General features: G+C 38.7%; 1 protein-coding gene across 3 annotated transcripts in view; it reads left to right on the top strand.

Moving 5' to 3' along the window:
• The window catches only part of LOC137615274 (histone-lysine N-methyltransferase NSD2-like), a 521,040-nt gene that overhangs the window by 336,761 nt on the left and 168,338 nt on the right, over positions 1-15,941 (top strand). For all 3 annotated transcript variants that reach the window (XM_068345003.1, XM_068345002.1, XM_068345001.1), the window contains exons 10-13: positions 5,098-5,225; positions 5,459-5,616; positions 5,819-5,969; positions 13,012-13,152. In XM_068345003.1, coding sequence (XP_068201104.1) covers positions 5,098-5,225; positions 5,459-5,616; positions 5,819-5,969; positions 13,012-13,152 — 578 coding nt within the window. The remainder of the gene's footprint in view (positions 1-5,097; positions 5,226-5,458; positions 5,617-5,818; positions 5,970-13,011; positions 13,153-15,941) is intronic.

The raw sequence follows: 15,941 nt of genomic DNA, 5'->3' as shown, positions 1-15,941 counted from the left end.
CTTTCACTGTCTCTTCAATTCTTGAGCCAGCCTTCCTTACTCTCTTCACTTCTTTCCAAAACTTCTTCTTATTCTTTTCATATGACTGACCCAGTCCCTGACCCCACCTCAGGTCAGCTGCCCTCTTTGCCTCACGTACCTTGCGCTTTACTTCCACCTTTTTCTCTCTATTTTTCATACTTCTCTATACTATTAATCTGCAGCCATTCTTCAAAAGCCCTCTTTTTCTCTTCCACTTTTACCTTCACTCCTTCATTCCACCATTCACTGCCCTTCCTCATGCTGCCTCCAACAACCTTCTTGCCAAACACACCACTTGCAATCCCAACAAAATTTTCTTTTACTAACTTCCACTCCTCCTCTAAATTACCAGTGTCTTTTACTCTCACTTTGTCATATGCCATTTTCAACCTTTCCTGATATTCACTTTTTACCCCCGGTTTTATTAGCTCTTCAACCCTCGCTAGCTCCTTTTTACATCCACCTACTCTATTTCCCCACTCTATTGCTACAACTAATTTTCCTTCCACCAAAAATTTATCAGACATACCGTTAGCCAGACCCCTAGACACGTGCACGTCTTTCAACCCCTAAACACGTGCACGTCTTTCAATCTTCCAAACATTCTTTTAGTTATCAACACATAATCCATTAATGCCCTTTTTACTACTCTTCCATTTGCCACTCTTACCCATGTATACTTTTTTATCTTTCTTTTTGAAAACCTAGCACTTATTACCATCTCTTGTTCAACACAAGCATCTACCAGTCTCTCACCACTCATTTTCACCTGGTACGCCATACTTCCCAATGACACCTTCTACCTCTCCAGCGCCCACTCTAGCATTCAAGTCACCCATGACAACTACATAATTCCTTCTACCCAGTCCTTCTACACACCTAGTTAATTCATTCCAGAACTCAATCCGCTCTTCTTCACTTTTCTCACTACCTGGCCCATACGCACTGACAAACGCCCAACATTCCCTACCCAACCTAACCCTTACCCACATTAACCTAGATGATATATCCTTCCATTCCACTACTTTACCTGTCATCCATCCACTCAGCAATAAAGCCACACCCTCTCTCGCTCTTTCCCTTTCAATCCCAGACACTCTACCAGACATTTCACCAAACATCACTTCCCCCTTTCCTTTCATCTTTGTCTCACACAAGGCCAATACATCCATCCTTCCATTCCTAAACACACTTCCAATCTCACATCTTTTACTCTCTATCGTACTACATCCACGCACATTCAAACACCCCAAAACTAGAGTGCTGGGAGCAGTCACTCTCCCCCCAGCTCCATCTCTTTGTTGACGTCTTGCAGGATTATATACAGGAGAGGGGGTTCCCAGCCCCCTCGTCCCGTCCCTTTTAGTCGCCTCTTACGGCACGCAGGGATAACGTTGGCGCTATTCTAATTGTTTTTATGTCCCCGCGGCCACAGGGGGCTACAAATTTTAATGCATTTAAATCATATCTTTTTTATAAGACGACTGGTGAATTTCCAAACCATCTGTGTATATACTAGCTTTTGCTCTATCATTCGAAAGCCAAAATTAATTAATGTAGGCAATTTTATATCATGCTCATCCTAAACTTGCCACCTAAAATGGAAACCAATGTTTTGTTCTCGTATGCATCTCCGACGATAACAAACAAAGGAACACATTTACACATCTGTATATAGGTTAGGTTTTGTAGCAACACATATCTTACTAAGTATTGATCATTTAAGGATTTTTTTATTACTAATATTGTTTAACTTCCCATTTCCTAAGATCTTCAAAATATGTTAAATTAATACAATTTTATACAACGTTTTTTTCTAAACATGCGGCCAGAAATGGAAACCTTTCGTTTGTTTACATTTCATCGCTGATCATAATGAACAAACAAATGTGTTTACACATCCAAATGGTAACTGATAATACTAAGAGCTTTTAGTAGATAAGTTATTACAAATATTGTTGAAAGTTTTTAAGGAAGTAATGAAGAGGCAGGAATGACTGTAAGGCAAAAAAGAAGCATATACAGTATAGAACTCATAAAAAAAGAGAGATCGGTCTGCTATAACATCGAAAAAGAGAAAAACAATGTTGGATGGAACACTATAGTGAGGTCATGAATCGGAAATATGAAGGAAATACTGTAATTTGATTGATATACCTGAAGCTAAGGAAGACCTTGATGGGCCCATGAATGAATTAATTGTTTTTTAAGTTGAAGCTATCATTAAAACTCAGGAGATGGAAAGCCCCTGGATACAAATGGATAAATGCTGAGATGTTATTGACCAAAATTGAAGTGACTCCCAGATTACTCAAGATTATTTTGAAGAATGGAAGTTAGGAGTATTGGTAAAAATGGCAAAAAAGAGAGACCTAACTGATTGTGATAATTACAGAGGCATCACACTTAAGTCAGTTGTCATGAAAGTTTATAGTATGCTTATTCTAAAGAGACTAGAGAGAAAGATTGATCAAAAGCTGAGAGATAAACAGGTAGGTTTTGGGAAAATTAGAAGTTATGACCAAATTTTTATAATTGTAATTAAACCCCACACTTTACTCAATGGCAGCATTCCTTATATATGGCTTTACTCTAACCCCCTTGACACCCCCAGCTTAGAGACGTAGCTATCCTCACGTTGTATCCCTCTACCAACCGAGACACTTGCAATTCTAATGTTTATTCATGATTATATATTAGTTATATTAGTGTCCTGTGCTATTATGGAATTCCTTTTGAATATGTAAATTTGATTAAGGCTGTCCATGAGCATAGCAAGTGGAAAGTTAATGTTAATGGAGTCTTATCAAATGAATTTCCAGTGAACAGCGGAGTACTCCAAGGGAATGTGTTGTACCTATGTTGTTTATCCTCCTCGTGGATTTTGTAATGCGTAGAACAGTCAGAGATAGTGAAGAATGATTGGACTGAATTGGTGAAAGGAATTTAGCAGACGTAGAGTATGCTGACGATGCTGTCCTTGTTGGCAGAACACCACAGGATTTGCTATGCTTGCTTACCAGAATGCATGAAATATCACATGAGGTTGGGTTGAAGATTAATAGAAGAAAGACAGAGATGATGAGAATCGAGTATGAAATGGAAGATAAAATATCATTGGAAGGAGGCAAAATTTGGAAATCAAATCACCTGAAATTACATAGGAAAACAGACTTTATATCAGTTTAGTGAGATCTGTGTTACTGTATAGACATGAGTCATGGTATGGCAATGAAACAATCTCCAATAGATTTAGTAGATTTGAGAACAAAGCCCTGAGAAGGATATTGGGAGTTGAATTGCAGGTCAGGATCAGAAATGAAACTATGAGATTACTCGAGTGCCATATATGGACGAGATCATGATGAGGGGTAGATGGAGATGGTTTGGGCATGCTCTTCGCACTCCCCAAGAGAGATTAGCTCACCAAATGTTCAATTGTGCTTCACAAGATTTGGAAGACCCAGACCTACATAGTTGAGGACTATGAAGTGCAAAGTAGGAGATGATGAGTGGAGAAGTATTGAATTTGTAAGACTGGTGTCTTGGATCAAGATAGAGACGAGTGGTGGAATCTAACCGAGGCCATTTGCATCAATAGGCGTAGGAGGAGATAATGATGATGATTTTAGTGTATTTCTTAGTTGGCATAGTGTTCAAATTATACAAAGCATTGTCTATAGTCAGACGTAACTGTCGCTCTTCCCCTCCCCTCCCGGCACTCGTACTATGATTCCTACCCACGCCACCATCCAAGACACTAGTCTTACAGGGTGTTGAATGCTCTGTTTGGTTGAATTTCATCACAAACTTTTATATAAAATCACTAAATTATCTCCATACAGTACCACAGTTTGAATAATTACCGGAAAATCTCTCAATTCATGCAAATCTTCTAATACGTTTTACAAATTTTCATACTCCTGCATTACTTTCATTTCACAGATCTTAGGAAATTCCATCAGTATTGTATCACTGGTCACATTTGTAAACCTGATAGCTGTAAACATGATGGCAGATGACAAGATTTTTATTTTATTTTATTCCTTATTTTCATAACGGTCATTTCAACAAAATATTTTCATGTCTTAGGTACAGTATTGGTGTGTCATATTGTTTTCAACTCTGAATTAAACAAATATTTTTAATTTGTAATGCCCCTTGAATTAAAATTTGGATATCAGTCATTTTTACAATGAAGCTTTAGAACTGCACTGTATATGCTCCCCAGTTGTATGAACACTCAAAGTTTAAACTTATTTTCCCTGTGAGGCTCTGTGAAACACTGTACTCCTCGCAACTGATATTTAAAACCTAGTGCTTTCCCTGTGCAGAAATGCTAACAAATTCAGTAGGGAATACAGTTTAAAACACAATAAGTACTTATCACAATCTGGAAGAGGGGCTACTACTGTATGTAACTGCAGTGAAAGAAAACTCATCAACATGCAATGGATGACGTTTCTTACCATTGACCACTAAATTTTTTCATTACTTCTCTAATGTCATATATCTTTTAAAAGGAAAGAAAATTGTAAAATTTCAAGTAATTTCTGCGGGCAAACATCAATATACTGAGTTTGTGGAGAAGCAGCAATATGAACTGCATGGAAGGTTCACAGAAATAGATATCGAGCCATCATGATGCAAGATTGAGTCATGTACTGTATTTATATTCATGAAGGAAGATCATATACCTAACTGTCCAATAGTGTACAGTATATCTAACTTACCTTCTCCCTACAACATTTTGCATGGTGGAAAGAATTACAATTGAACTTTTGGTGTATGTGTAAACCTTCATGAAAATTACTTATTTCTGATTTTGACATTCAGAAATTTCAGACGCTATATAATTATTATTTTATATATTGTATAATTACATGTAATGAGGCCTGGTGAAATTTCATATAGCAAGATAAATTAAATCAAAATACCTCACTGTTTTTAGCATTAACATTTCATAATAATTTTCTTGACATAAATCTAAAATATGGATTATGCTCTTAATTTTGTATCTGAAATGTTTGTTTGTACCTATGTAGAATCTAATTCGTACTACATTTTTCTCAACAGGAGAAGAGTGTATAGCTGCAGGGTCTGAAGAGATTTCCCAAAATCATCATATCTGCACAAAACATTTAAAATTGCCTAAAAATAGCTTACATCATGTCAATGTTAGTTGGTGTTTCTGCTGCTCTAAGGTTTGTATGTGAAGGTACAGTGATTTTCATTAACAGTGTTGTGTATCCTTTTCCCCTGTACTCAAAATGCCAATTTACATATTGAAGAACAAAAATTATAGTATGAGAAATACTTTTTATTAAATTCAAGTGGGGGTTTTCATTTTATTTTCCTGTTGAAATGCATATACTATAGATAAGTTTAATGACTGCTAATTAAGAAAAAGGCTTCAAGATCTATTTTTTATTTGTAGGGTGGATCTTTGTTGCTATGTGATCAATGCCCGGCCGCTTTTCACGCTGAGTGTATGAAAATAACAGCACCTGAGGGCAGCTATGTTTGTGAAGACTGTGAAAACGGCAAGTTTCCTGTTTATGGCGATGTTGTATGGGTAAAGCTTGGACTTTATAGGTATGGCACTTCTAGGTGTTTTGATTATGTTGCTTCATATTTATGTATAATATATATAAGTGGTGTTTATGAAAGAAATTGCTTCTTATTTGTACCTCCACTTTATTCTTTGTTATTTTAGAAATTAAAATTTCAAACTAAAGGTGATTTTATGGAATGCTGAATCATGTACAGTACATATATTAACCTTTCTTCACGGCAGATGGTGGCCAGGACAGGTGTTACATCCAAGATATATTCCAGATAACATTGAAAACTTACCCCATCAACAGGGTATGTTTTGTGTTCACTTTTTCGGATCCAATGATTATTACTGGGTTACACGAGGAAGGGCTTTCCATTACCAGGAAGGGGTACGTCATATATTCCTAGCAAGTTTTGTATAGTAAACTAAAAAAAATACATGATAAATACTGTAGATGTATATATATATATATATATATATATATATATATATATATATATATATATATATATATATATATATATATATATGCAGCTATTCCAAAGGCAGGAATTTAAAATTTTAACATTCTTAGGTCATTATGGTTTATATTTTGCTTTTCAAGTTACAGTTAATCATATTGAAAATATCTTTGAAATGTTTTGATGGATAACAACTTTAAGTCACATTGCTATACATAAAGCACAAGTTTTTTTTTTTTACTTAGTAAAAAAGAAAGTAAAATTATAATTTGTCCTTCTCATACCCTATATCCTCCTCTCTTGGAATCACAAGGTTTGAGCCACAAAGTGCTTGTTCCCTTGATTGCCTTCATGCCTGGTGGTTCGGGAATTCTACCAGTTTTTTGGTCTTCGCAATATTTATGTTGAGGTTGAAGAAATGACTGGTTTTAAACCACTGCTCTTGTTATTCTTCTGAGAGAGTATATCAGGATAGCTTTTTTTTTTTTTTTTTTTTTTTTTTTTATTGGTTTTGCACCAGGTATATTTTAGTGTTTTTATTCTTTATATTTTTCCGTTGTCTATATTATTTTCAACGTAATAGAGGATTTTGGTGTATGCATGTCCTTTGTACACTGCATACATAGGTGCCTTGGTTACCCAGATGTAAATATCCAAAATTGAATACAGTATGGAAGTTTGTTTTCTCCGTTTTGATAAGGGGGTCACTGAATTATGTTTGGTGGTTCGATTTCATAGTTAACCTTAGTCCGGCAGTTGTGTTTACCATTGTCTGTATCACTTTGCAGAAAGTAGTTGTAGCTGTTCTCCAATATCATTTTTTTTGACAGCTATTTTCCTTGAAACCTCATAGCCAGCTATTAAGCCAGATGTATTCTTCTGTGAAAACAGACCTGTGTTCTTAAGATAAGATTGGTGCAGTAGTTCTGCTTTGCTTTTGAAGATATTGATATCTTAGTACATTGAACTGTTAAGTTTCATTTTCAGACTTTTCTTTAACTTGCTGCGCTTTAGAGAAGTAGATGCCAACATCTAAAAACACAGTTGTTTCTTTTCCATCTGCAAGTTATTACAGTAAAGCCTAATTTCTAATCATCATATCTCAGATTTGAAAAGGGGAAAAATAAACTTGTAACAATGAACTTTTAACAAAGAAATAGTAATTAATAATTCTTGAGTGTATTCCATTGGTGGTAGGTTACAGTGGTAAGGTACTACCATTGATAATAATGATAATAATAATAGGTACAGTTCAGAACAGATCACATAACTTCACAACATGTGTCAACACATCTTCTTTATGACTGTACAGGTATACTGTACCTCACCTAACGTCGGTAATTGGTTCCAGGAGAGGTGACGAGCTGAAAAAAGACGTAAATCGAATTTACTAGTTTCTGAATTTAATTGTCACTAGGCTAAACCACAAATAACCATTCCCAGTTCTGTATTTTATTTATAAATGTAATTTGAATAATATATGGTTAATAAGAATCCCTGTAAGCTTACAGACATAAATTTTAGTTTGTGATTTAGTTCCGAAAAAAGTAATCTAATTTTACGAATAAATGTACATGCATACCTTGTGAATGTAGATGTTTACAGTCTAGCATGTTTACAGTACATCGCATCTCTTTATTTGTGAATGTGGTTTCCTATAACATATAGAATAAAGATTTTCTAAGGTTAAATGAATTGAGCTATAATTATTCTGTGATTGAATAAAATAAACTTAAGTTACATTTATTAATATTTACATTCAATATCTTTGTTTACATTGTGTAGCGTATGTAGATGGCTGTGGATCGTTATTTGCCAGTGCCAACAGCTGATTTGTCTTTTGCTGTTGTTTGATGTGCATTTTAATAAACTGGTTGTAAGTTTTGAACTGGGCTTCACTTTATTTTTACAAGGATTATGTGATAGCTATATCATGTGAGAATAGTTGTAATACCGTCGTGACCTTGAAATCAGCTGACACAAAACCAAAGTAAAACATTGTTAATTGCTGGTGTTAAAATACACCTTGAATTGATAATAGACAAGTACAAAAATGATTAAACGTAGTTCAGATAACATCGAAAACATAGCTAAAGCTACAGATCAGCTGACCAAATAGAATGACATATTTTTTAACCCATTGAAGTAGAAGATGGGATAGATATTATTACTGAGTTTCTGTAGATGTCAAATTACTGGACAAGAGACGATCATCACTAATTACCCCACGTTTCAAGGTTGCTGTGACAATGTACGAAAATGAGTAGTGGTCGTTGTATAAAATGTATACAATACACTTAGTTAATCTTGTATTGTATACAGTACCTATTGTGCAGTACAGAATTACAGTAATGTTGTTTATTGTAAATGTAGGCCACGTAGGCGGTGAGTCAAGTCGTCTGAACAAAATCAGCAAACACATACTATTTGAAGTGTTCGCTGAATTTGTTAATCTTTAATGTAGTGATACAGTTAAGCCTCTTTTTACGCTAGTTCTCTCTTCGCTGTTTCCCTCAAACGCTACAAAGAGAACCGCAATACCTATTAAATAATAAGTCAAATTCGCGATAAATACTCTTGCGCCGCGATGGTGTTAAATGGCCCGCGATGGTGTTAAATGGCCCGCGCATCTTTACACTGGGCGTGCTCATGCCACTTCTTTCCACCCAGCTCATCCTAGCTCTCACTGTACACTATATCCATTAACTGTCAAAAAATTAAAGCTATATTTGAAATAAACCCATTTTTGATCAAACTGGTGTTTCACTTGAATGCATCCAATAATAATGCTTGTAATATTCAAATTTTAGTATCGTATTTGTAAATAAAACCATAGCGAATCATAATCTTTTCTATTGTTTATGTTCAGTTCTGTTGCTGGCCCACTGGGCGAAGGGATTCTCCTTTCCATCAGCTCCTTCATAGTTTTCTTCTTTATTCTAGTTCTTTTATTTTCTTTTTCCTTTTTTATTCCTTGATCTATTATTTAATCTATCTTATTCCAAATTGCTAGAGAGAGAGAGAGATCCGAGTGATTAATAATGATAGCTATATATGTACCTTATGAAAATTATGATAGTTTATAACACATGGTGCTTATGTAATACTGTATCAACTACAGAACTGTATATAGATGTTTTGAATAAATTAAGAAATAGTATAAACATACTTTGCTATTTGTAAGTGCGCAGCTAGACATTAGCTTATATGATCACACCAATTTAAAATGGAACAGTGCAATATTTGATTGTTGAAATGCACCCAAAATTTAAAACTAAATTACATGAATGCTTTATCTAAGCACAATTAACTTTATGAATAATCTTAATTTTCTAGAATGCCAAAATGTTGTATCCTATAAATAGTGTCTTGTTGACGAAACCAGTTTTAGAGAGGGAGAGAGAGAGATATATGGCGTATTTGAATGCTGTGTTTTGTTCAAGTTTCTTTAAAAGAAACAATTATTACCAAGATGTTTATGTTTTCAATTTATAAAATAAGCTATATTTCTGTTCAAGAAGGTATAAAAATAAATCAATTTGTGACTTTACCAATGTTTACAATTTTAGTGTTTATCATTGAGAAAATGTAAACTTACCATCTATGCAATCTCTTGGCAGAAAATGTAAATATTCGTAGTTGAACAAAAACAAATGATTTTACAGTACTATAAAGATAAAATTCTTATTTTTGTTTTACTAAACACAACTACAGTATATGATTATACTAAGCATATTATATGTTGTTAAGTCAGTCCTTCGAAACTACTGTGTAAGTAGAAAAAAATTGTGCAATGATTTAAATACTAGCAAAACAACTGTTTTTTTTCTGTCATTGGGCCTATATGTATTTACACAATAATTATAAACTAACTATATTATGATTTTCTAACCCTTTGAAGTAGATGTGATAAATGTAATTACTGCGTCACTGTAGATGTCGGATTATTAGGCAAGGACGACCCTCAGGTATTGCGTCATGTTTCAAGATTACTGCGTACGACTTACGAAAATGCTTAGTGATTATTGCATAAAATATGTACAGTACACATAGTTAATCTTAAATTGTATTGTATGCATTTTGTACAGTAAAAATTTTCAGTAATGTTTTTTATTGTAAGTGTAACCTACGTTTGCAATGAGTCAAGTCGTCCAAACGAAAACAGAACTGAGTACAGTTGAGCTTTACTATAGTGATAGTAGTATGTTATAGTAATACACACTACACCATCAGTGAGTGTTATATAGTATTTATAGTATTACTAGATAGGAACCACTATACTGTTTGAGAAATCTAGTAAAAACCAATATTAGGCAGTACTTAGTGGGTTGATCATCCAAATGTTGGCAATGGCAGCGAGCTGTTAGGTTAGGAGTTAGTCCACCCCAGGGCAACCCATATTCTCCCCTGTCTCTGTAACCTAACCCTCACATAAAAGGAGGGCTGACTGTAGTAGTATATTACAGTAATATACACTTATAGTATCAGTGAGTGTTATACTTTATTAGTAGATGGGAACAACTACACTGTGATAGAAACCTAGTGAAAACTACAGGTGAAGAAGTAGCACAATGCAGTGAGGTTTTTTTCCACAGTTGGAGGCTATTCAACATCTCAGAGCGAAGGTTTTTGTGACCAAGTGCAAAACAACTCTGATACCTCTAAAGTCTTCAACAGTAGTGTACCAAGTAAAGTGAGCAGTCTTAACCTATTGGTATTGTAGGAGGAACGCTTCTCTACACTGTTCCGCTAGTTGCAGAATATTTTTTGTGTACCTGTGGGATTAGAAACTCCTCTGTTTTAGTTTTTAAAGGTTATCACTCAGCCTTGAGCCAGTTCTTCAGAGTAAGAGTAGTAGATCTCTTTTCCTCATGGGAATTATCACTTTTTACTTGAAGTTTTAAACAATATTTTCCTGTTTGGGAAATCAAACCTCCAGCTTGGAATGTGACCAGGGTACTTGAAAGGCTCCTTATGAACCCTTGACGAGAGCCACAAACAGATATCTCACTCTTAAGACAGTCTCTCTGTTAGCTTTAGCTTTGATCAAAAAGAGTGGAAGAAAAGCATCGGCTAATGTACTTAGTGTCACATTCCTGGCATTGGAGACAGATTTCATTTTAATATTTCCTGTATTTGTACTAAAAGCACAATACCCATTGATCAGTTATTAGGTTTGAATCCATTTCAGTATCATTGCTGAAGGAGACGTCGATAATCTTGATGACCTGCTTCTGTGTCCAGTATGGTCAGTGAGGCTCTTCATGAAACAAACGAGGTCATCTAGGCCACACCTACAGAATCTCTTCATTAGCACAGGGAGGATAAAGAAAATCTCAGGAACACCATCTCCTGTCATTTTTTGAGGTTATCAGTAGAGCCTACTGAGAACAAGGAGATGAGACATTGGCCTCAGACCCTCCTAGAGCTCTAGAAGTCAAAAGGGGTTGGTACTATGTTAGCCTTCAGAAAGAACTAATCATTACCCAAGTTTTGAAGGCTGGTGTTTGGAAGAGACATCACCTTTACAACACACTGTCTTCGGGATTTTGCCCACAAGTCCCTGGATATTTTCCCCATGTGACCTGTGGTAGCTGCACAGCAAATGATGTAGCAAGTCGCTCTCTTTTCAGCACATAGAACCATCATGTCTGGGGATCAGCAGGTGAAATGTTATGAAGTTGGAACAGACACTGATGCTGGTGAGCAGATTAATGAAGGGTAGTCAATTTACTAAATAGTAAACTTGTAAAATCCTCACACTGCTGTTGAGGGGGAGTGTGACAGATTGGGCATTCCTAATATTAGCCCTTAATGGGAACTTTGTTCCCATTGAAGATAGGTTCTCGTATGAAAAAACTGCTAGGCTGTACGCACTAGGTCACTTAACCATGGGTCACTGGATGCTAGTATCCTTTGCTCTGAACATCATGATCCCAGTAAGTCGTTTAGGTTTTATTTGATACTGCATCCACCCCACTGCATGTCTTAGGCAGAATCAGAATGAAGGCTCTGAGGACTGTGAGACTTGTATTGCTCTGAACATTATGATCCCAGTTGTTATCAAATGTAAGTTCTTTAGGTTTTACTTGATACTGCATCCACCCATCTGCAAGTCCTAGTCAGAATCAGAATGGAAGCTCTGAGCACTGTGAGACCCTTACCACCAGTGATAATGGGTGAAGGTTGCCAGAAGCAATGCAAATCATTTTGATGAGTTTCCAAGATAATCAAAATAATCAAATATATTTTAGAGATAATTGTTTTCTAAGATCACGATGCTGAAGATAGGAAAGAAAACCTGAAAAGTTGGGTATATGTAGTTTAGAAGGTTTAGCTCCAATTTTGTAAGAATTCAAAGCTGAGAATATTAAAGTCATGATAGTAGAGGAGTCTTCATATGTATGATTCCTTATATTATTAGGTTTCTATTAGATTTTTTACTGAATGAAAATTTATACAAGATAAGACCAATAGGTTAAGGATTTAGTTTTTTTGATTACCACTTCCCCATTGCTGGGTTTTGTGGTAATCAGGATGTGGATTAGATGTAAAATATCTCGGAATAAACAGTTTCAATTATGAAAGTTATATTGTTACCCCTTGGTCACATAATTTCTGTCTTCTCACTTGTGGTTTTGTGTCTATATAAAGGGTTGTGTTGTCTTTGATATTATAAGAACCAAGAGGTAGGGAGAGATCCCTGCCTAACAGGTGTGAAAGTCACCCAGTGGATAGGCATCTGGTGGTTTTAAGTCAAGTGATTCCAAGAGAGGAGCGTATAAGGTTTGAGAATGAACAAAATTAAATTTTTTTATTTTGCTGAGAATTGCTTTGATAATTTATTATCAGTAGTATTATTAATGATAATGGTTCAATAGAATTTGTAGTAGTTGATATTTTTCATTCTTGGTAGCTCCTGCTGATCTGGGAATGTCAACTGATATGCTTTATTTTATTCGTCCTCAGGACAAGGGTTCAAGGGCAGCATCAAGTAAAACACTGGAGATGCAGTTTCAGAAAGCTATTGCAGAAGCATTGGAAGCTTATCGAGAGCAAAGGAAGAGAAAAGCACAGCTTGAAGCTGTAAGATCAGGAAAAGGAAAGTTGGTAAGTGTAAACCTTATTTATTATAAACTTTTTTTTTCCAATAAAAACATGATTGGTGTATACAAATTTGCTCATTTTTAAATACCACTTGTTCCATAACTGGAATACAAACCACGCTATTTAATAGGAGTATTACTTTCGGTGTAGCTGAAATGACGAGCCATTAATTTTTAACAAGGGTTAACTACCCACACCGCTAGTTAGCGGGGGTAGGGAGGGTAGCTTGCTACCGCTCTCCCTCACACACATGTGATTGAGCTCACTTTGCTTTCGGCTCGGATGGTTAACGGACGTTGCTGTTCTTCATCCTCGCCGACAATTGGCTGCCATTAATGCTTTTTGCTTTTTCTTTTTTATTAGACTGTGTGTGAAGTGGACTTCTGCAACCATGCGCACCTGCCCTGGACTTCCCAACCGCCCCTGCCCTGGACTTCCCCACCGCCCCTGTGGAACCTTCATGTCGGCGGTCGAGACTGATCATCACGCCCTTTCTCCTCCTTGCAGAGGTCAACAGTGTGATAGTGTCAACAAGTGTAGTGAGTGTAGGGAGTGGTCTTCCTCTCAGTGGGAGAGGTTTTTGCGACGGCGGAAGAAGAAGTCCAAGCGGGATATTTCTCCTTCGTTGCTTCGAAGGGAGAAAAACCCAAGGCCTCTTCTTTCATCTCCCAAATCTCCTCCGAAGCTCCTACTCGGTCGGTCTCTTTCGAGAGATCGTCGAGTAGTAGCGTAGACCAATTTATGACCAACCCCGGGTCTCAAGAGATGAGGTTGCTTTCCCTAGCGAAGCAGCACCACATCTCCCCCCTGGGAGGCCTTGTCACTAACTTTCGTGTTTCAGATTTGGTCCTCCGTGGGGCTTACGGGTTCGCCTTCCAAGGAGGCATTGCTTGATTTCATCCGCATGGGTGTTTCTGTCAAGCAGTCGTCGTCACCGTCAGAGGTAGATCCCCGACACTAGTCGACGTTGTTGTGTCAGAGGTGTCTCATGCGACATCACCCATCTCCTCTGCCACTCCAGACTCTACGGTAGCTGCCAACTTAGTTTCCCCTGTTCCTGATCATCCTCCGATGGGGAAACTTAAGTTCTTCATCGGTCTCTCCTGCTAGTGTTTCTTCCCCCCAGGGGAGTTCACTTACAGATACAGTACTCCTTTTGGAGGACTGCTGACGGTCACCTGCGGTGAGGAGGCGCCTCTTTGGTTCAACGTCTTAATGCAGTCCCCTGCAGAGGAACCTCTAGACCGATCATCCATCACAGCACCTGGATCCAGTCTTGTGACTTCGGTCCTGGATATCTCTGCAGATCGTTCGCGATATCCTTCGGTGGATGATCGTCCTTTTAAAAGGACACGTCGACCATCCATCCAACAGACCTTCCGACCTTCCATCGCCGTTCCTGTATGAGCCTAATAAGGCTCCACCAAAGTCCGCTATTGCGTGCCATCACACTCGCCCTGCGCACCATGCGCCCACGCGACCTGACCAGCGCTCACCAGCAGCTCGTCAGTCACCAATGCTTCAGCGTACCACCCATCTTACTCGCCCTTACAAAGGGCAGCAACCTCACACGCTTGCGTGCCAACATGCGCCTACGCGCCATCAAGATCCTCAGCGATCTTCTGCGCGCCCACATGCACACACGCGCCCACGATCACCTGCGCACCCTGAGCAAACACGCGCCCAAGATCACCTGCGCACCCTGAGCAAACACGCGCCCACGATCACCTGCGCACCTTGAGCCAACACGCTCAGGGTCGCCTACGCGCCAGCCTCACGCCAACGATCTCCTGCGCGCTAGCGCTTTCCTGCACCTTTGCGCCCTGTGCACACAAGCCCACGATCTCGTACGCGGCAGCGCCCACTTGCGTGCTAGCACTCGCCTGCGCGCCAGCGCTCACCTACGCGCCAGTTACCTGCACGCCAACATTCTCCTGCTCAACAGCGCTCTCCCGCACGCCAACATGTGCGCCCCACATCACCTGCGCATCCGCCCTCTCCTGTGCGCCATCTTGCGCGCCAACTAACGCGTCAGCCAAAGCCTGCGCGCCATCACTCTCCTGCCCGCAAGTTCGTAGGTGAGGCAACAACCTTGTTGCCCTCACCTGCGCACCAGCGTTCACCAGTTTTGCGCTCACCGGCGTACCATCTTTTTCCTGCGTCCACACACAGATGCACGCCAACAATCGCCCGTGCACCCATCATGATTCCCCTGAGCGCCCGCGCGCGCGAATGTTCTCCCGCGCCAACAGTCTCCCGTGCGCGAGCACCAATATTCTCCCTGGCGCGAGCGCAAATATTCTCCCGCGCGGGCATGCGCACCAACAGGAACGTCATCCGGCAAGGTCGCCATTCCCTCAATCCCCTCCTCGCAAGCGCATACCACTGCGCATTGTGGGAGAAGGGAAACATGCAGAGGGGTTCAGGATCCCTAAGCTACATCCTAAGGCGAACCCACCAATTCCAGTAAAGCCTCCCAGGGAACCTTCTGTCCCTTTCCCTTCAGGGGGTATGCCTGACAGTGCGTCTTGTCAGCCAGCAGCCCTGGTTCAATACCTTAATCAGAGCCGTAACCTAGGCTTTCAAGTCTGTCCTGTCTGATCTGGGGCATGGAACCATGGCTTCCTCTACCCCTTTGAAGAGGAAAAGAGGAGTTCCGAATGCGGTCACTTCCCAGAGAGCGAAACTTGACTCCACTCAGACCATCGAGGCAAGTTCCTCTTATTCCTCAGACTAATTCTCCATCCCTTTCGGACGAAGATCTCCCGTCACCTAGGAAACCACGCGAAGAG

Source organism: Palaemon carinicauda, chromosome 21 (assembly GCF_036898095.1).
Source record: "Palaemon carinicauda isolate YSFRI2023 chromosome 21, ASM3689809v2, whole genome shotgun sequence".
Lineage (NCBI taxonomy): Eukaryota > Metazoa > Arthropoda > Malacostraca > Decapoda > Palaemonidae > Palaemon > Palaemon carinicauda.
Note: the sequence above shows the minus strand (reverse complement) of the source record. Positions and strands in the feature narration are given on the sequence as shown.